The sequence below is a fragment of the Eulemur rufifrons genome, chromosome 25 (assembly GCF_041146395.1).
Source record: "Eulemur rufifrons isolate Redbay chromosome 25, OSU_ERuf_1, whole genome shotgun sequence".
In the NCBI taxonomy this organism is placed as follows: domain Eukaryota; kingdom Metazoa; phylum Chordata; class Mammalia; order Primates; family Lemuridae; genus Eulemur; species Eulemur rufifrons.
The window spans coordinates 1,967,297-1,989,163 of record NC_091007.1 but is presented as its reverse complement, the minus strand read 5'-3'; the positions used below and the strand labels follow the sequence as shown (position 1 = coordinate 1,989,163).

At 48.8% G+C, this 21,867-nt stretch overlaps 1 protein-coding gene across 4 annotated transcripts in view; it reads left to right on the top strand.

Moving 5' to 3' along the window:
* The window catches only part of PRKCQ (protein kinase C theta), a 71,990-nt gene that overhangs the window by 11,256 nt on the left and 38,867 nt on the right, over positions 1-21,867 (top strand). For all 4 annotated transcript variants that reach the window (XM_069458639.1, XM_069458637.1, XM_069458641.1 and 1 more), the window contains 8 exons: positions 5,652-5,814; positions 6,980-7,011; positions 7,108-7,193; positions 8,951-9,080; positions 13,085-13,194; positions 13,970-14,087; positions 15,358-15,518; positions 18,814-18,987. In XM_069458639.1, coding sequence (XP_069314740.1) covers positions 5,652-5,814; positions 6,980-7,011; positions 7,108-7,193; positions 8,951-9,080; positions 13,085-13,194; positions 13,970-14,087; positions 15,358-15,518; positions 18,814-18,987 — 974 coding nt within the window. The remainder of the gene's footprint in view (positions 1-5,651; positions 5,815-6,979; positions 7,012-7,107; positions 7,194-8,950; positions 9,081-13,084; positions 13,195-13,969; positions 14,088-15,357; positions 15,519-18,813; positions 18,988-21,867) is intronic.

Below are 21,867 nucleotides of genomic sequence, written 5' to 3'. Positions count from 1 at the left end.
ATTTTCGGTAAATGATTTTAAGGTCCCTGCATTGAAAACCAATTCCACGGATGTTCCTCCTATTACTACGGAACTTAAATTCTCTGTTAGAATGAGAAAGCAAATTCAGGTGGGGCAAAACCAATGATATTTCACCAACTATAATTATCCAGTACGTTTTTTTAAGAATAAAACTTTGAAATATTTAAAATTTTTTATATCTAGACCCAAATTGAGACTCCATCTATAAATTTTTATATATCAAACAAATCTAACTTTTATCAACCAATTTTATATAATAACCTAACTAGAAAGTTGCTTGTTGATGGCAAGAAGGAAGATATAGGATGTCATTCAATTTTAATAATGTTTGTTGTTATATATAGGAAAGTCTTCCAAAGGATTCAGAAAAGCAAAACATGAGTTCTACTCAGAGAATGCCAGCCCGGACTGGAGAGAGGGTGCAGATTAAACAACTAGAGAAGAATTATAATCTAAACCACATAAATACTGATTAACCAAGAGATCAGTATGGGTTGCCTTCATTCCAGAAAATTCCAGCTGTGGGCACTGAAGGCTGGGCAGAGTCGAGATTTGCAAAGAAGAGGGTGGAAAACATGCCGGCTTGAGCGAGAATCTGACGTGGGTAGCCTGCGAGGAGACCAGCCTAGGGAGCCCAGCAGGCCCTGCTAAACCCAGAATGGAGAGTCAGAGGCAGGTGTCGCAGGGCTTGGGCGCCAGGCCAGGGGAGTGCACAGACTTGGGCCCTGCTTTGAGCTAGCGGGACGAGTATCCTTCCTCTGATTCACAGAATTACACATTATTGGCCTAAGAAAGTTCTCTTACGCTGTGGAGACGTGATGAGAATCTGGTCTAGGGCTGTGGTTATAGCAATGAAATAAAGGGAAGAGTCTAAAAGGAAACAGGTAGCAGCGAGATTTACAGCAGAGAGGATGAAAGGTGTGCCTGTTACAGGCACAGGAGAGTTGAATGAAGGGAAAGAGTGTTGAGATGTCTCTTATAAGAGCCAGACGGGGACAATGGCAGGCGAGGCAGAGATGGGAAGTATCGGAAGAAAAGGCAAACGTGTGCTGGGTAACGAGTTCAAACTTGGGGAATGTTTAAGATATTATCGGGTCTCCTGCACCCCCCTTCCGTGGAAGCCGACTCCTTTCCATCCCACAGGGAAGTAAATGGCTCAGCTGTCCATACACAGACCACTCCGTCCTGTCCCTTTGGAAATCTCCATTTGTTGAGTTCTGGGCTGGAATCACGTTTTCTCTTCTCCCTCTTCTCCCCTACCATCCCTCCTGTGGCTTCAGAATGCACCACGGCCCTCTGACACTCCCGTCCCCTAGTGCACGCCTTCCTACGCTTGGTCCATCTGTAACCAGCCTTCCCACATGCCGCCTATGGGGACTCTCCACCTCCAGGGACACAGCCTCAGAACTCACCCTCGCAGAGCTCAGCTTCCTCCCCCGTCAGTTCCACCCTTCCTCTCGGCCAGTAAGTGCCAGACTCTGATCCAGCTTCTATTTTACGCCTCTCATCAGCCCACGTGTGGCACTCACTCCCCACCTAGCCTGGCCTCGTGACAAGTCCTTGCCAGCACCTGCTCTCATTCATTCCCTCTTGGCCATGGATGCTCTGAACTCCAAACCTCACGTTCTCCCCTCTCGTTCTCCATGGCTTTGCTAGAAAGTCATTCAGCCGAGTCCATTGCAGACAGCTGCTACTAGATGATGTTCCTATGGAACTCACGCATTCGACCCCTTGGCAGACCTCCCCAGCGAGATTTCCTATACATACTTGAAATTCTGTTGCATTTAAATTACAAAACTTAACGTGTCCAAATTAAATTGTGTCCAGAAGGACTCACCAGCAACCTATTTCTTTTGCCCTCACTATCTTAGTCAGTTATAACTTGCTCCACAAAACCCGGAAGTAATTTTTATAGCCTCCTCTTCCTTCACCTCCCACATCAGGCAGTGGTTAGCTTCTGCCCATGCTGTCTAGTCAGTAATTTTCAATGTTATCATCTGCGGACGTCGTTATCACCTCCTGCTGTCACCTCCCGTCCACTCTCCTACAACGCTGCTAGAAGGATCTATGTCCAGCTCCAATCTGACCATGTCACGCCTCTGCCCCGGCTGCGGCTTTGCAGTGTTTGTTAATTACCTACAGGAAAACGTTCAAACTGACCTGATGCCTACCTGTCTTCCGGGTGTGGCCACGGGTCTTTTCGGCTGCACCCTCTGCTTCAGGGCCCCGCACACCCCGAGGGGGCTCAGCGCCGAGCCCGATTCCACCTTGGCTCCTCCCCATCGCGCCTTCTCTCGCTCGTTAGCAGGAGTCACTGATCTTTGGGAGCTCAGCTCAGACATCGTCTCTGCTGGTACCTCCTGGTCCAGCTTTCCTCCGTCCTCACCTCCGTCCACCTCCCCCCGCCGTCACCGGCGCCGCGTCCTCACCACCGTGGCCCCACAGCACCCCGCGAACCGTTGTGTTCTCACGTTTTCCACACCGGTCGTCGTTCTGGACGGCCAGCTCCCTGCAGGACAGCAAAGGTCAAACCACTTCGTATTTGGCTCTTTAACCCCAGCTCCGGGCTGCAGGTCAGGGTTAGAGCTCAACGAGCGCTCGTCGAACTGTTCAGCTGGAATCGCTTTGACATTTAGAAGTTTCTTTCGTTTTCTTTTGATGCCCACACCGTGGCGATTCCTAACATTCCCATCTTCCCTAGTTGCTGAGGGTGTCTTCTTGTTCTTCTCCCACCCTTGGAGGTGGGCTCTGCCTGGTATAATCGGTGGAGACGCCACTTTTGCCTGTCTCTGCACTTTGGGATGCGGCTGCCTCCCCCGTGTTCTCTGCCGCTGCTCCTTCCGGAAAGTCCTCCCTTCCGCAAGGTCACCCTCAGACCCCGGCCCACGGCTCCATCAGCACAGGGTACGGATCCTCCAGCGTCTCCAGCTTCTCCGTCCCTCTGTGCCTCCCTCCTCACTGCCGAAACACGGCGTGCAGCCAGCTTCCTCAGTCCTGAAAGAGAGCTTTCTTCCTTAACATTTTTACCTCCATGACCTTTTCTTTCTTTTCCTGATGCATTTCTCGAAAAAGCAGTTTGTGTTTATGAGTTTCTGTTTCTTCATACTACTTCAATTCTTAAACCCTAAGCGTCCGGCCTATTTCCGATGATCTGCCGGAATGGTTTTCTCCGGGATCGTGAGTCCCCAAAACAAGTCTCTGTTTTTCAGCCTTCGGGTTCCTTGACGTGTCTCCATCCGTCAATGCCGAAACACTGCGCTCTTCTGTGGCTTGCCTGGTGTGATACGGGCCACGCTTTGCTCTTAGTTTTTCAGCTACCTCTTCTTGGTCTCTTTTGCAATTCCTTTTTCCACCTGCTAAAAAACATGGGTGTGGTATTTCTGAGCCTGTTCCACCCCGTCATACTCTGTCTCTTACGGCGAGGGGCTCTTGCCTGTACCGGAGCCCCCGTCCCGCCGGTTAGTCGCTCGGGAGTTGGGAATAACAGCTCACGGTCCCTCAGTGCACTCAGCACAGCAGTGCGCTCGGAGCTGTTCTGGAAACATCTGTGATTTGATTAACTACAAGCAAGTGATCGATTAGACGAAATAAATAGACCAGGAGCTGTTAGTATATAAGGAAAAAAACCAAACATGTAAAAATCAGTGAGCTTATTCAAGCCAATAAATAAAAGAGCAAATTGTTTCAGAAATGAATACAGTCAGTCCCAAAGAATTAAAGAAATTCTGTGTTCTTACATTCCGTCTTTTATAATAATTGAAATGGTTAGAGGACAAAGGAAATCTCAGAAAGGAGCAAGGGAATAAATGCATTTCTAACAATTTCTGATTTGTTAAAAATTTATAGTGTTAGAGTCTAAAGCACAAATTTATATCTATTTATATATACACACAATAATGCAGTTAGGGTTCCCAGAATAATTCACTTCCATTCTCTGAATTTAAAAGTATTTTTATACTTAAATTTATGTCATCTGGACCAAAATAGAAATGAGCCACATGAGATTATATAAACAAATGACCTAGGACACCAGTCACAGGTTGTAAATAGATCTCCACACTTACAGAACTTGTGGAAGAAGATGATCAACTCGGTGACCCTCAGTTTGACCCCTCCTTAACCAAGCCTAATTTATTTTCAGCCTACTTCTAAGTAAAAAGATCTAAATTACTCAGCCTTAGAGTATTAGGCAAAGTACAATGCCTCATCTATGGAACTGTTTGGAGGGCCATTGGGACTGCTCTCCATCTCAGAGTTTGGGGTGGTTGCCATAATCGTATCTCTGGACCAGTGCAGAGAAGACATGAGTCCTGGGACACACACAGTAGGACCTTTGTGCACCTAGTGTGTTTCTGGCCCGGCCACTACTAGGGATTAGAAAACAAGAGGCCTTGGAAGGGGCATTGCCCCAAGTGTAACTTTTGGACTAATGCCACTGCTTAGCCAGAATAGAAGTAATTTAGATTAAATATTGTTAATTTTTTATATTGGTGAAATATCCTGAGCCCCTTATTCATGCTAAACCTCAATTCTTTATATTTATAAAAGTAAAAACATAGAATAAGCAATCCAAGCATCTTCAAGCTGTTGTAAAAATTATAATTTTAGGAGTTAAACTCGTTATCCTTATTTTGTTTTTATCTGTTTATATATTTATGTCTTATTCTTATTTTAGTGCTTATGTTTATTTCTTTATCGTTTAGCGTATTATTCATCAGTGTTCAGCACGCTGTTTAACCATGACAGCCTTACCATTTTGTGTTTTGGGGGAGACCTAGACTTCAGCGAGGGCATCACGGATATTCTCATAAGTCACTCATCTCAGGGTCCTTCAGCCTTTTGAAAAGATGTCACCTGGGTACAGGGCACTGTGGGCAGTGACTACCCTGAGCAACTTCACCAATATTCATGAGCCCAGAGGAAACTGAATAGATGTGAATTTGATGGTTCGATGCAGATGACTAGGGAATACACAGGATTACCTAGGCACTAAAAAAATTGCAGTGATCTATTAATTGTCCAGCCCTCTCCACGCTGGCGAGTACAATCTGTGGCTGGCGTGTTTGATCAATGTGAACCTCAGGAACTAGCACACACGTGACTTCCCAAAGTTCTTTTGCCCTCACACAAACGTCTGGCCAGCTCCCTTCTAAAGACAACCTGATGTACAGCATCCTGGCCCCCAGAAATGCCCGTCCCAAGTTGCTGTCAGTACACACACGATTCTCTAGAATTGCAGTCAAAAAAGCATTTGCCACTTCCTGCCTTTCCGGCTGACTCATCACTGATGGTGACAAAGGAGAGGCTGACGAATACCTTGAAAATTCTGATCTCTGGTTTTAAAAACTAGAAGAGGATAGCTCAGCCCAGTCAAAGAGGAGGGAAGGATTGAGCCAGCAATACAACTTCACTGTTTTCACCCTCTACTAATATACTCCATGATAACTCCATAGCGTAGAATTAAGGAGAGAAGCTTAGTGTTGTACCCACCTTAATAAGTCCCTGGAATGGTACTGGTGTAGGCACTCGATGCTTGTCCCTCTCTGTCCCTTACCCACCCCTGCCCTCCCCACCCAGCTGGAACGGTCATGTTGCAGAGCTTTACTTTGTCCTCTGTTGTCTTCCTGTAGACACAAAGGACATGAGCGAATTTGAGACCGAAGGCTTCTTTGCTTTGCATCACCGCCGGGGAGCCATCAAACAGGCCAAGGTCCATCACGTCAAGTGCCACGAGTTCACCGCCACCTTTTTCCCACAGCCCACGTTTTGCTCCGTCTGCCACGAGTTTGTCTGGTACGGTAACTTGGCATTTCACTCCAAGCTTCGGGTTGTGTGTTTCGTTGCATCCTCTTCACCCGCCAGGCCTGGCATGCCCCCACGTGGGGCAGGGTGCCGGAATAAGAGCCACGTGACAGTGGTCAGTGGCCTGGACTGAGAGGTCTAAAGGGTGGGTGTGATCCAATGAAAGATTTCCGTAACGTGGCCCTTCTCCAGCAGGGAAGCCAGGTCCAGTCAGGAAAGACACCCAGAAGACTTCAGCTTCTGACTAACGGGAGGCCACTGCAGGGAGAAACAGAGGAGGGAGGCATCTCTATTAGATGCACAGTTTTACAATTTGATAGTCAAAGCTGCTGCCACCTAACAGCCCAACAGCACTGGTGCTATCGTTTGCAGCAGACACACTTTCCCATTGTAGCTAATGGATTAAATGTTTACAAGGCTCTTGGGTGTCATAACCGCCATCAAACAGAGATCAGTTCAAGCCTCGGGAACCACGTAGCGAAGGCTGAGATAGGGTGGAGACTGGAGACGACCCCTGTTGCTGGTTCTCAGCGCCCGCAACTGCTAAAGTCTGCCCTTCCCTCCGGGCCTCTGCGGAATCTGTCCACGCACAGCTCCCGCTCACCAGCGCATCCAAAGGCCAAACAGACTTCTGGTGGATTTTCATCAACGTGTCCTTGTCTAATGACGTAAACCTCCTTTCTTTCTAAGAATGAGTGTTGCTCAGGAATTGGTCTTAAACTTGAGACTTTGTTGGTTGCAAATATCCTCCAACACTCAGAAAGAGGAAACAAAGTGTATTGCAGACGTCTTCATTCATCCGCAGTGAGTGCAGCGAGGCAATGAGTTTTTAAGTCTTAGCACATGGAATTCTGCCACCAGGAGCCTACGATGCATTTTTTGGTCATTCAGTTTAATGTCTATATGTTTGTTTGGAGAATACAAAAGTGAAAAGGAAATCTGCAGCTCCTCATTTATTTAGTTATCAAACTTTTGACAAAGCAGCTAAAAATAAAATACACGATGTTAACACTCTTGGCAAGTGATACACCAGGACCACTCATCAGAAACGCTCTGTGGTCTTGGAAGCGCCTAGATCTCGTTCCCCCCTGAAATGTCTTTGGTGCTGATGTTGACATGAGCGTCCAAGTAAAGTCAGTCCTGTGCTTTCTTGCAGGGGCCTGAACAAACAGGGCTACCAGTGCCGACGTAAGTGAGAAGGATTTCTGTCGTATCGTCGTGATTCTCTTCGTTTAGATGTTCCTTAACTTCTGAAAGTCTTATGCGGTGATTATTTCTTTCCAGAATGTAACGCAGCCATTCACAAGAAGTGCATTGATAAAGTTATAGCTAAGTGCACAGGATCGGCCGTCAATAGCCGAGAAACCATGGTACGTATTTAGATTCCTCTCTTTGTCTGACATACGATAATTTACCTAATGTTTTCATACAAAGTCTTCCAAATCCAGTGTGCATTTTACACGGATAGCACATCTCGATTCTAACTCTCCGCCATTCAAGCACTCGCTGGCCATACGTGGCTAATTAGTTTTCACATTGGAAAGAACATGTGCAGAGTCGTGTCTCGGGCCACGGGGGCTGGTGATCAAGACCTGGAGTGGTCGCCTTCCAGCCTGGACCCTGACGCAGTCATTGTTCATATTTACACTGTGGAATACGAAGCGAGTTCTAAAAATTATCTTTTTTCTTGGTTGAAAATGGCTAGAGGAGGTGCTGAGCAACTTTTAATCAATTCTATACAGCCGGTGCAGACCGGCACCCGGCCGAGCATTAGATCTGCCCGTGTTAGTGAAGACGGCTGCTATGCTGTGCTCATTCCCAAAGGAAGTCTTTAACACGTTGACCGCCACACTAGAAAAAAAAATTTTTCCTTGGGGCCATGGTGTTTTATTACGAAAAGAGAATAAAAACTTCAAAAACAAAATGACCCTTTCTAATTTAATGAAAAATTGGTTATTTTTTATTGTTTTCTGTACGTGAGTTCTATGCAACTTGAAAAACAGTTCACGAGGCTCCCAAGGTAAAGAGACGTGTGAGTTACATATGCTTCACGAGGCCCCGGGCTGAAAACTAGCGTGGGTTAAATACAACTCACATGGCGGTTAATGTGTTAATTAGAAATTTCTGCAGCGATTATAAGTCTCAAGAAAATAAATGTTTTATCTTGCAAAAGAATACTGGCATTCTTACCAGGAATCCAACTATCAGAGTTTTTTGTTGTCCACTGGAGAAGTTTGATTTTAAACTCTGGAAAACTGTAAAAAAAAAAAAAAAAATCCTGCAATATATCTGCCACTAGTATCCCTTTCCCACTCACCTCTCCCCATTCCCCCAAGCCTTTACATTTATTTTGAGGCAGAAAAGAGAATAGATGGTCTCGGATTCTGACTGCCAAGTTCACAGATATTCCGGCTCTATTGCTGTGTAACCTGGGCAAGTTTCTGGCCCTCTCTGGGCTTAATCTCCTCATCTATCCAATAAGAAGAGTAATAGAAGCTACTTCAAATGGGGTGTTCTGAGGACTACATGAGATATCTCCTGTGCAACAGACGAGGCATGTGACGTATTTGTCTCTCGCACCTGGTGGGGAGTGTTACCCAACTGCTCTGGCCGCCCCACACCAAGGGCAACAGGTGTGAAAATGCTTCCCACATCGGGCTCTCACACTGATAAGCCTGAAAAGGTGTTTGCTCTAGAGGAGGCATTTTTTGACATCTTCAAAAGGTAAAAAGCACTCGTTCTGGACCGAAAGAGAAAAGGAAATATTTATATTAAAACAGGAAGAAAAGTTTCATCTATTTAAATGGGAGCGGCGTTTCCTGAGCTCTCGTTTAAATAAACAGCGCTCGTGCCGTGCTTCCTGCGCCAGCGCCCCAGACTTGAGCGGTCCGCAGGGTGCTCCGCACGGGGAGGGGCCAGCTCGCCCTCACCTGGCTCTGCTGAGGGCTTCCGCCTCCCTCGGATGTGCCCTAAGCCCTGACTAGTGACGATGCTGGTCTGAAATGCACACGGTGGTGGTGCTTTCGCGGTGGTCACTGTTGTTACCCTGCGGTGTCCGCGAGGACATCAGCAGTCGGGGCCCCGGGGACACGCACACGCAGTCTCACCTTCTCCCTTTCTCTTTCAGTTCCACAAGGAGAGGTTCAAAATTGACATGCCGCACAGATTTAAAGTCTACAACTACAAGAGCCCGACCTTCTGCGAGCACTGCGGGACCCTGCTGTGGGGGCTGGCGCGGCAGGGGCTCAAGTGTGATGGTGAGTCCAGCGGGAGGTGAGCGTGGCCCCACGCGGACCCCCCAGGGGCACCCGGGGCAGCTTTCTGGAGAGCAGGAGGGAGGACGCAGAGGTGTAACGTCCACACCCAGCCCGGAGGAGGCACGATGGCAAATGCCGTCTTCCCCGGACCGCACGCTGCTGAATTCCCTTCCTTCCTCCCTGCAACACCCTCATCCTCGCGTCCCAGAAAAGTGCACGACAGTTCGGGTCCAAGGTCAAGGCTCCTGAACCCTGTGCCCTCTGTCATACTGTGGCCCTGGGGAGAAATGAAGACAGTATTTCTCCTCTGTCTGGTCTCTCTGCCAAGATCGCACTTCACTCTGACCCTCTCCCTGATTCCTCGGTGGGTTCTGGGCAGCCCCTCCCGCTGCCCCGGCGTCTCCTTTGCCCCTGCTGGTAAGATTCCCACTGTCACCTCCTCCAGGAGCAAGCCCAGCACATGCATCTGGCCAGTGGCTGGTCCTGCACAGAGAAATCCTGCAACGTGAGCTTGGCGGTCTATCCCCAACCACCGCTGGGAGCTCGGAGTGCCCAGGAAGGGGCCAGTCCGGCTCCGGGCCCCGTTTCCCTCCTCTGGTCCCCCTCACAGGCCAGGATCACAGCACAGCCTGAGCCGCTCTTTCCCGACAGAGTTACTCAGACTCAGACTCACCTTGAGAAAAGCAAACACGACAAGGCCGTCTTGCCCCGAAACTCCGGGTTGCTAAGGCAATAACCTTTAGAAACTGAGACGCTGTCATATCAGGATTAGGGAGCAGGGAGGGAAAATATCCCAACAAGAAGGGACAAAGCCCTCTGCCGTCTGGGTGGCAGTGAGGGTGGCAGGGCCGGATGGTACAGTCACAAAAGGAGGACCTGCGGCCGCAGCAGGCACCTGTCTCGTGATGAACTATGAAGTGGCTGAGCCACTTTATTCTTCCATGGAGGCCCTACTATAATGTATGCCCTGGCTGGCTACGTCTTCCCATGTAGGTGCTGGAGGTGGCAGTGGGGAAGGTGTCTGGCACATCCTCTCTGTCCTCGTCCCTATAACGTTCACGTGGCCGGGGGAACCCTGAGCGACGTCTCGGCGGAGGCAGGAGGACTTAGGTTTCCAAATCATCACCCAAAGCGAACACCACGGGGAGTCGGCATCCACCCTGAGAACCCCTCCATGGCCCCGAAGTACCACTTACACCTTTCTCTACGCACCTGTTCAAGAAGACGTGGGTAGGCAGGGGACAGAGTGCACGGGCCAAAAAACAACATCCCAGGATTCTCACCGCATGAACAGAAACGTGAATAGTGAAATTCTCACCTGTTGGTTCTCTGGGGGGGGTCTCAGGCCAGGTGTCCCGTCCCGGAAGCCCACCCGCCTGGCCTGGAACTTCCCGAGGGTTCCTGGCATTATTTCACGGCTCACCTGCCGGCTTTGTTCCGTGCCTTCTTCCAACATTCTTTCCTTCCCATCCCATTCTCTCCCCGCTCTCTCCTGCACCCGTTTCAAGCACTCCCTGCCCTCTCTTCCTTTATGCCCCCTCTCCTCCCTTTCTCCCCTCCCCCTCCCTCCCCACACATTTTCCAGCCTTGGCCCTGCCCCACCTTCTCTCCAGGATTTTTCTTGCCCTCTCTCCATGTCTGGTCGGCTAGTCCGCTAGTCTGTCTTGCTTCTTCCCCAAGTAGGGCCTCCTGTAGCCTTTGTCCTGTCTCCTCTCTGCCCCCACGGTAATTCCCATGAAAATAGCCATCAAAAGGGACTATTTGCACTCCCAGAGATCGAGTTACCGCCGGATAGGTTAGTAGCAAAGATTTATGACCCTGTAGAGGGGATGTGGCCTTTCTCCAAGACCCCGCGAGTCAGAGACAAACTCGGACCAGGCTGCAATCGTAAGGAGCAAAGTAAAATCTCAGTCCCGTGCAGCACAGTCCTTGCCGATGCCACACTCCATGCGTGGCAGGGTTGACCGGTAGGACAATGGGGCTGGGGACACCCCAGTGAGAACCTAAAACCTACTGCACGAGTCCAACGCCGGTCGCTCGCGCTGACGATCCAGAACTCAGAGCGCCAATGCACAGCACGTCTGTCCTGTATTAAAGACTGTCCATGGGCATCGGTGAGCACCTACCTGATGCCAATCCCCGTGCTGAGCTCTTGGCACACACCAGTGCAGATAAGACTAGAGCTGCACGATCTTGTAGCTCCTGCTCCCGGGTTCCATTGTAACAACCCCGGTGTACGGATTTCTGTAGAAGCAAGTAATACGTGAGATTAGAGTTCTATCAGCTGGAGTTTGGAAATCTTTGCTAGATTTTTTTTTTTTTATTTTAATGGTGATGTTTCCTAAGCAAAATCTGAATTTTCTAAAATGACCGACACGATGTCATCGTCGTCTTTGCACAGGTACACACCCCCGATCCTAGAGGGATCCCGTGGCCATAGGAAGTGGGGGTTAGTCCTTCAGTTCAGGGCCAGGGAGCCGAAATCGGAAGCCCAGGGGAAGCACACGGCCTGCCCAAGGTCACACAGCATCCACACACTGCGCGAGCTGGGACCGGCACACGCATCTCCTCCCCGACCAGTGCTCAGCTATTTCCCACTCCTTTTTCTTTCTCTTTAGCGAAATCTAGAATAACACCTCATGTGACTTATAAAGGTGAAAGAAAACTTTGGTTCCTTTTCTTTGAGCTACTTGCTGTCACTAGGTCATAGATGTGAATTTAAGCCATTAATGCCTGTGTGCAAGAAATAGCTCGCTCTTTACCACCTTGAAATGCACTTAATTCGGACTCAGTCTAATAGTTATTATTTGCAGGAGATGGCTCGGCGAGGGGCGAGGGGGCGGAGGCAGGGAGCAGGGAAGGGAAGCCGTTTAGGGAGGAAAAGAAGCCCCAAATATGTCAGCAAACCTGCCACAACGAGACAGTGTCATGATCATTCTGCAGAGGTCGGTTTGCTGTTAGGTCTCCGCAGCTCCTGGCGTCCCCAAGCCACAGTGCCATCTCCGTAAAACGATCAATCGTCATCGTACTTCCTGCACCTGGGCTGTCGCGCTGGCCACGAGGAGTCTGGCGTGGTGTTTTCCGAACAGCTCGCAGAAGGGCGCCTGTCGGTCACAGCAGAGGGGCTCAGGACCCCGGGAACTTCGTACCCTAAGGAGAGGACCAGACGGCATGTCCCATGCAGGGACAGCAGACGTGGGCTCAGGGACAAGAGCAGGAGGGGAAAAGGGCACTTCTGCTCTGAGTCCTGTTCCCGTGCTCCAGCGATGGCACACTGGTGTGGCCGCCTGGGCTCGGTTGTTGACTTAGGACACCTCCCTCTCACGTCCCGGGGAGAAAGATGAAGATTAAAAGGATGTCGAGGCTTAACTCTGCCCACCCTTTCCTGTCCTTCCGTCCTCCAAAGAGAGGATGTCACTTCGGTAGCCTCAAATGAATTTCACAACTATAAAATAAATAAAACTTCCAAGTTTCCTGTGGGTGACCAGAAGTCCATTGGCTCCCCCCACACTCTCTCAGTTCTGTCTGTGGGAGATCCGGCTAACCTGGCGCTCCCCATCACCCAGGGCTCAGAGCCGTGCACCCCGAGTCTCCTAGTTTATTAAGCCCAGCTCTCCCGAAGGTGAGCATGAGGTCTGTGGCCACTCTCCCTCCTCCTTATCCTGCCCCGTCACACCCACCCCACCTTCCCTTCTGCAGGCTGAAGCTGCAGCCCCGGCTCCCACGGGGAGGGTGGAGAAGCTCGTACAGCAGCCCCGGCAGGCGCAGGGATGCTCGGGCTCCAGACCAGGGTGGGAGGCAGCATCCTCCCCTCCTGGCACTCACCTTGTCACCGGGGAGAGCGATGTCACCGTCTTCCTCCTAGCTTCGGTACAGCCTGAACACACGCTGGCAACAGGCTTTCCTCCCTGGACACGGGGCCCTGTCCCACCTCGAGAGACAGTCACTTTCCGGCACTGTGGGCTCTCCCACTCCGGCTCACCGTCCCACTTTCTTCCTTTCAGCATGTGGCATGAACGTACACCACAGATGCCAGACGAAGGTGGCCAACCTTTGTGGCATAAACCAGAAGCTAATGGCTGAGGCGCTGGCCATGATCGAGAGCACCCAACAGGTAGGGAGCGCGTGACGTGGGCACCTTCCCACCTTCTCAGCTCAATGAGGACGGCCTTTGTTCTCTGCCCTGTAGCAGCCCAACGGGAAGCACAGAATGCATTTCCCAGCCCCGGCCTGGCCGCTGACTTTCATCTTCAGGCCCATGCCCTGCCACACACTCTGAGATATGCATTTATTTAATATATTTGTCTTGTGTGGATCTTTACAAGGTCTTAAGTTCTTTGTGGAATGATCAGGGCAGAAACAAATAAATCCATTAAAATTATTGAGGATTCATCGCCAGCTTTATAGGGATTTATTAGTGTTATATAATAGCGGGGGGTGGGGAGGGGGACCCTTATTTGCTAGAATCATCCCCCAAGTCTCCCCAGAACACTGAGTCCAGGGCAACTGTTGCCTTGCCATGTATTACTTTGGCATTGGTTGAATTCCCATATCCAAGAACAAACCCTCTTTAAGACTTGGCATTGCCTACGTGAGCTGTTTTTCCATTCGTTGACTGTCTGTTGTTATCTGCCATGTGGGTAGCCGGGGAGAATCCAGTCGGCCCCCAGAAAAGTGTGAAGGAAGTGAGTGTGTTCTGCTGATGCATAAAATACAACCGATGGACTCTCCCGAAATACGGGATTCGCAAAGAATGTTGAGGGAAAGAGGAGCTTCGGTGATCCTATGCATTTAGGAAACTTAGATGGCTTTTGTCCCCACAGACGGCAGGCTGAGCTGTCCCTTCGTGGTGGGCAGGTGGGTGGTCTGACTCTCTGTTTGTCACCCAGGCTCGCTGCTTAAGAGACACTGAACAGATCTTCAGAGAAGGTCCCGTTGAAATTGGTCTCCCGTGCTCCATCAAAAGTGAAGCAAGGCCGTCATGCTTACCCACACCTGGAAAGAGAGGTAGCTGTCCTGGCCCGTGGTTGAATCAATGTCAGCAATGAGTCTTGATTAACCTTAACCTGGGTCCTCTGGATTTAAGTTCTCAGTTTACCCCATCTGACAGGCACGGCTGTTCTGCCAAAGATCACAGATCTAGCCACCAGCTAAGAGACTCCTACTTCTTAGGAGAGAAGTAGGTACCTTTGTAAGGGGTGGGAGGCGGGGCTTAGAAATGGGATATGTCTGGAGGACACAGCTGCACACATTTCCTTAGAATTGTTTTTAAAGCCCCCGGCATTCTCGGGTGGTCTCCCATCCAAGCACGAACACGACCCTGTTAGAATTTTAGAATGTTGCTTCCCATCAGTGTTAAACACTTTCATAGAAATAAATCTATCTTAAAGATGGTGGGAATGCTACAGGGGACATTCTCGTTCTGCACCTTTAAGACTTTTTAAAGAAATTTAAGGGTAGAAAAGAGGAGAAGAGCAGGGCTCGAGGCCCCTGGTGTCACGGCATCAGGGAAGTTCACCCGGCCCGCTGTTTGGAAGTAGCTCACGGAGGGCAGACCACAAGAGTCTGGGACCTGGATGGCTTCAGCACACGTTATAAAATGCGTGTCTCCCTTGGACTGCAGGGAGAATATGAAGGATAAACGTAGGGATTAAAAAAAATAAAAGTGATGTTATAAACCAGGGAGATTCAAAAATCTTTTTCTACATCTCTGGGCTTAACAATTGAAATGGAAGGTTCCGGTTAGATTTAGGAAGGGTTAGGTCTCCAGGCAGTGAAGTAGACCGTGTCTCGGAGATGATCACCGCAGGCAGCGTCTTGACTTGAGTTCTGCGGCGAATGGCGCAGTTTGGATCTTTAACAATCCGCTAGATTTCATTTCCTCTTCCCTCACTTGGTAAATCACAGAAACTGATGCCCCTGTACCTGCGAGCCATGCACACAATTGAAAATCGTGTTTTCTCAAATTCGGTTTAAACCCCGAGCTGCCCGTGGTTTGACATCATTAAACGTGTTCGTGCATTTTGCATGTAGGGTCTGATTGGAATGCGTTTCTTTAAGCTGAACTATTTCCCAGACTGTGGGTAAAAAGACAAAGTCCACACCTCAGATGCCAGGCTCACAGACAGGTGGAGAGGTGTTAAAGCTGCCTGAACCCCAAGCCCCCAAGCCCACCACCCCAGGATGGGAAGTGGGAGAGAAACAGTGTGCTCTGCATAACTAGAATGATGCTCCAGGACTCCGTGTTCCTGTTTAACCACCAGCTTGCCATTTCCAGAGCCTCAGGGAATCTCCTGGGAGTCTCCGTCAGACGAGGTGGATAAAACGTGCCTTCATCCGGAACCAGAACCGCACGTAGAAAGACCATCTCTCCACATGAAACTAAAAATCGAGGATTTTATCTTGCACAAAATGTTGGGGAAAGGAAGTTTTGGCAAGGTATGCTGTGGTCCTCCAGAACACTGCAGACCAGGCTCCAGGAACTAGACAGCAAAGCCCCTCATCTGGGGAACTCACCTCGTGGGGCCAGAACCACGCGGGGGGGTGTGGACACAGGTTTCCCGGGAGATCTCTGAATAAACAGGGGCCCCGGGGGCTCCAGGGAAATAGCTGCCTCGGATTCCTGGGAATCTTTGTCCCCAGAGCCACTGTGCTTTGCAAGTGTGCGCCCCACACACTTGAGAGTTTCATGTCTCTGGGCACCGAAGTAACAGGAAGGTCCCTTGGCCACTTCCTCTGTCACACGGGTTTGTTTATTCTGTTGTTTTGTTTTGTTTTTTTTCTCTTTTGCTTCGTTCTAGAGGCTGAAGTGTTGTTTCACTTTGTTATGTGACTTTTTCTCTCTCTATTAAATGCCTTCAGGCTCGTGTTAGTTTGCTTGGGCTGCTGTAACGAAACAGCACAGCCCGGATGGCTTGAGCGGCAACAATGCATTTTCTCAGAGTTCTGGAGGCTGGAAGTCCGAGACCAAGGTTTCTCCCAAGACCTCTGTCCTTGGCTTGTGGGTGGCTGTCTTCCTTTTCCCTGGTCACATCATCTTCTCTCCGTGCACGTCTGTGTCTGAACTTTCTCTTCTTATAATGACACCCACCTTAATGACCTCATTGAACCTTAATTAACCTTAATTACCTCTTTAAAGGGAACAGGTTATAATTGCACATAGAGACCTCCTTAATTACCTCTTTCCAGGTAATTAAGGTAATTACCATATGGGGTCCCATTCTGAGGTGCTGGGACACCTCAGCCCAGACACGATTCGGCCCCTAACGAGGCTGTAGCTTGAGAATCCTGGACACAATTTTGTGGAGGAAGCCCCTCCTCTCAATTCCTCCCGCCACGCACACAGGAGGTCGTCTCTGTCACTCACGGGGACAGGTGGAGGAGGAGGAGGAGGAGGAGGAGGAGGAAAGTGGGGAGGGCAGGGGGAGGAAAAAGACATAATTTAAGAAATTATAATCCACTACCAGCGACGCAAAAAATTTTCAAGCTAGTGATTGTAAGGAGAGACAATGTGCAATACAGGCTGGCGGGTCATTTCTCATATCAAGGATCTCTAATGGATGAGTGGGGCTCCTTGCTGTTTTATATTCTATAATTTTAACCAGAGACTACTGCTCCGTGAGGGCAGCATCCAAAGCCAGCATGATGCTGGGCACCTGCTCACCAGACGGGAAAAACTTACCCGGTTTATTTAATAATAAACAAGCTAAAATGCAACTGAGCCTCCGCCCCAGCCGAATAACATTGCGTTCCCGTTGGGGTTTGGATCCAAACACCAATGCGTTGCCTTGCAGCCAAGTCCACTCTGCCCTGCAGACTGTGGCTGATATCCACGGATTCTCCTAGCTCCAGCTCCTTTCCACAATACTATGCACCACAGAGGGCCCATTGGGTGTTAATCTGAGCTAACAGGCAATTTTACAGCCAGTCTTCATTATAATTTAGCATCAATTAATGTGCAATTATAACCTGTTACCAAAAATTGCAAGCACATTATATAGACGGAAATTGTCTTTTCGGCTTCTTAGTTTATGGCTGGTTTTTAGGATGTTTTACCGAAAGAGGCAATTACCAAAAGACTACTTTTAATTGTTAACAAAATGTTTCTCTTTCTTTGTTCCCTTGCGGATTTCTAACATTTGAACAAGGTTAATAAGAAAGACATTATGTCAACCCTACAAGGCTTAGTAACTGTCCCAAGGGACAGCCGGAAGCTCCAGGTTTCCTGGCTCCGTGCCCAAAGGGGTCTGCTCCTTTCCATCGGGACCCTGGGTCCCCACACTCGGAGAGGAGGGGAGGGTAGGGCACCAGGGACAGACGGACAGAGGAATGCCCTTTCTCACAACGCTGAGAATACTCTAGAACTCACCTTTCCTTTCTCTTTTGGCTCTGTTAGGAAAGCATCGTTCTTTACCAAAATGCTGGTCTCTGTTCTCTCACTCTCAATCTACTTTTAAGCCCAGGAGAACAAATTGTGTGTTTTCTGAGGACGTGAACGTCTTTCATTTGCCTGAATTCTCACCTAACCTCCCTCCCCTCTGCCAAGGCAGCCAGTACAAAGCCACGGCTCTGCGTCGATGTATTTTAAACCTAGACACTCGAGTTCTCAGTACTGGTTTAGTACCATTGACTTCAGCATTTCCCGAAAGTCAATTAAAAAAAAAAAAAACAAATATTCTTAATAACTGTCATTTACAGAGCATTTTATAGTCCCCCTTCTCATTTAATTTTCACAATCGTTCTGTAAGTTAGAGAATGCAGGCATCGTTAATCCCTTGTAAAGGTTAGGAAACTGGAGCCCAGAGAGGGTGATCGGTTTGCCCACATCTGCACAGCAGGCAGACGTGTGTGAGATAAAACCAGAGCTGGAGTTTTCTGTATCCAAATGCCACGTCCTTACAATGGCCGATAGTGTGCCGTGTGCTGCTGCATCGCCTGCAAAATCGGAAGTTGCTGAAACTCTCCATCAGGTGCCATCTGGTGTCCTTTGATGTAAGATTTATGAAAACAAGCGGAAAAAGTAAACTTTGGTGTTAAGAATTTTTTTCCTGAGTAACTCCATGAAGTTTAGCCAGTTAAGTTACTCCTTGAACCCAATTTTCTTATTATTAATATCTGTCTTGCAGAGTGTGATGGGCTGAGAATTAAATTAGATAATAAAATAAAGTAGCACATGAGAAGTCCATAGCAGAATGCCCCAGGCCGTATGGTAGGTCCTAAAAATGTTATTAGTTTCCATGGCATCAGATAAAATGGTGTTCATTTTTTAAGTATGCAGGGAAAACTATATCCCTCAAATGTTCTTTTTGCCTTGAAAAACTGGGTAGAAGTGTAAATGCACTGAGTTTTGTGTGCATTTACAGTAATGTTTCAAGTACAAACAACTTCTACCCACTACTCTTCTTCCTTCAGTTTGCACTTTGTCTCTCTGAATTTTTATACACACTTACTCATGTTCCCGGGTGGGCAGGGCACACTTTTAAAACCCATCCAATTGCATAATAATTTCATGAAACCCTTGGAAAGGTACAAGCTAGTAGGAATCTGTTATGTCATATCCTAAGCCACTGACGTGTTCCATTTTGTCTCGGGAATATCCTGTCCAGGATGGAGGCGTGTGGAGGAGGAATCTTCCTTTCCCAACCAGCACAGCTCTCTCTCAGGACTCTGTCTCTTTTTTAACCAGTGGGAATCCAACTTCCAAAATAAAGTCACTTCCTCCCATGCCTTCTAGGTCTTCCTTGCAGAGTTCAAGAAAACCAATCAATTTTTTGCAATAAAAGCCCTAAAGAAAGACGTGGTCCTGATGGACGACGATGTTGAGTGCACGATGGTGGAGAAGAGGGTCCTCTCGTTGGCCTGGGAGCATCCGTTCCTGACGCACATGTTCTGCACGTTCCAGACCAAGGTATGGCTCCTGCCCAGACAACCCTCCTCCCTCTAACCCGTCCCCAGGTGGTGCCTATGGTGGCGCCCTCGTTGGGAGACGCGAGGTGTCTCCATATTTATCTTCTTACCCTCCAGTGCACCTTGCATCCCTCCAAACACATTTCATCTCTTCTAACACTGGGGGAGTATTACTTAGAGTGTTTTAAGGCAGTTGGTTGGGAAAGGTCTTTACTTTTGGGTCTGTCTGTCTGTTTTCTTGTTTTTTAGAATTTGGTTTAACTTAGCATAAAGACCAGGCTTCTAAATGGGAGAAAAAACGTGACACCTGTTGGTTCATCCACCATGCGTGTATTTGAAGAGACCAAAGTTGGAAAATAGATCAAAATGCATGTGCAGCTTCTTCTCCTATTTAAGGCTTGCAGGAAAAGCACCCCTTAGCGTGGGCTTCATCGGGAGCGAGCCCCTGGGCAGTGGGGTGGAGGGCGGACGTGTTGGCTTCCCGCTCGGTGCTGGGCCCCTTTCTCTTCGCCAACCTTGCCAGGAGGCTTCACCACTCTGGCGGAAGGACTCTGGTCCAGGTCTTCTTTTTCCTTAAAAAAAAAAAAAAAAAAAGAAAATTTATTTTTTTTTCCCTGACTCAATAGTTATTCAGGATCACCTTAGAAAATGCTTATAAGCTCAAAGAAGAAAATCACTTACAATCCCACCACTTGGAGATACTCATCATTAATACTTTGAAGTTTCTCCTTCTAGATTGTTCTCCCAATGGGCTTTTAAAAATAAACATAGCAACCCATGTTCTGCAACTTGTGTTTTTTTATACTGTTTTGTATATATTCCCTCAAATCTATGGCTATTCCATACGATTTATCTGATTAGAACATTTCTGACTTTCTGCTCTGACGTAAACAGCACCGAGATGAGCGTCCCCATAGGCCAGTCTCTGTGCAAGCACGTGACGACTCCTCTCCCCTCACTGGGCCACCCCCCTCCCCACGCTCCCTGCCGTCCACAGCCCGGAATAAAAAGCAGGTCCATGTGGGACCATGTGACGAAGGTCCACAGAGCACAGAGGGTGGGTTTTCCTTTTTCTATTTCAAGTCACGACGACCATGGTGTGAGTTACAGAGGCCCCTGAGGTCCCTTGAGCTGTGGAAAGAATTAACGAGGCAGCCCAGGGATCAGTCAGGAAAGTGGTGACAAGCAGGGTGTCTGTCACCACCCCTGCAGCTCCCGGCAGATCCTCAGCATTTAATGAACAAATAAATAAATAAATAAATAAATGCACTTGCCTAAAATACCGAGAAACAGGCCTGGAGGAGGCGCTTGTTGAGCACGTACTGCATCGGAAGCTCTGTGGAGGGGACAGAAATATAGAATGCAGTTCCTGACCCAGAGAATTCCAAACTCTAATGAAAGAGTCAAGATTGACACTTCTGACAGTGTTATATGGAACTAGAATGCAGACTTGAAGTGCCAGAGATGAGAGAAATTAGAATTTGAATAGGCAGAAAGGACCCTGGGCATTAGAGGCATGAGGCTGTAGGGGAGGGGGCGGGAAGGAGTGACCAGGTCACAGCAGGTGTTTAAGAGAAAGCAGAGGCCTGGGGCAGTGGCTCACACCTGTAATCCTAGCACTCTGGCAGGCCAAGGCAGGAGGATCACTTGAGGTCAGGAGTTCAAGACCAGCCTGAGCAAGAGTGAGACCCCATCTCTACTAAACATAGAAAAAATTAGCCTGAGCAAGAGTGAGACCCCATCTCTACTAAACATAGAAAAAATTAGCCAGGCGTGGTGGCGCATGTCTGTGGTCCCAGCCACTCGGGAGGCTGAGGCAGGAGGATCACTTGAGCCCAGGGATTTGAGGTTACTGTGAGCTAGGCTGATGCCACGACATTCTAGTCCAGGCGACAGAGCAAGACTCTGTCTTAAAAAAAAAAACAAGAAAAAGAGAGGGAGCAGGGAGCAGGCTGGAACTTCTGTCATGAGGGCCGGAGAGACTTTCTACTAGAAACTTCCTCCTGGAGATGGTACATATCCTTTGGTCTGGGATGGTGAAGGTATGTCACCTGCAGACAAAGTGACAGCCGGCCTCTCCCAGGCTGCTGTCTGGATTCTCTGAGCACCCTGGGGGCTCCTTGTAACCTCACTCTTCCTTTTGCGCTATTGGGAGGTTTGTAGCAAACTGCTAAACACACTTCCGGCCAGGCTTCCGGGGCACTTAGCAGCTGAGTTTCACTTGGCACCTTCCCCGCCCCATCCTCCGCTATGTTTTAAGTATTTGCATCTGTGACTGTGTTCCTGTCTCGTGGGGAAGGCTGTTGGGGTCCCCCTTGGCAGGAAGGTGGTATACCCCCTTCCCTTGCCCATCCACCACAGCTTAAGGCCGTGTTTGTTTCCTTCCCTCCTGCGGGAGGTGTTTCCACGCAGCTGCAGCGGTGATGCTTTCCCGAGCCCTGAGGAGCGAATGTGCGCACGGCATTCGCGCAGGAGGCAGGAGGATCAGCAGAGAACGTGCACGTCACGTGGAAACAGGACCAGCTCAGCACTTAGGGCTCGAGGAACTGAGTCCTTTTAGAAAGAGATGAAGGAAAGGAAAACAGTTTGCCTTTACACTTTCCCAAGGACCCCTGTGTTTCTGGTTTTCAGATGTCTTAATTTATCACGCAAACCTCGCATGTCAAAGTAACTGATTACAATACCAGGAGTTGAGTGTGAAACACCTGATAAGTGACATGAGTGATGATCCGCTCTGGGAACATTTGGGGAATGGCCTTTCTTGAGGGAACAATTACCTTTGCACACTAGTGGAGACATTAGATAAGATGAATGAACTATTTACTTCTCCAGGGAATTGTTTTTTGGTTTTTTTGTTTGTTTTTTTGTTTTTTAGAGAGTT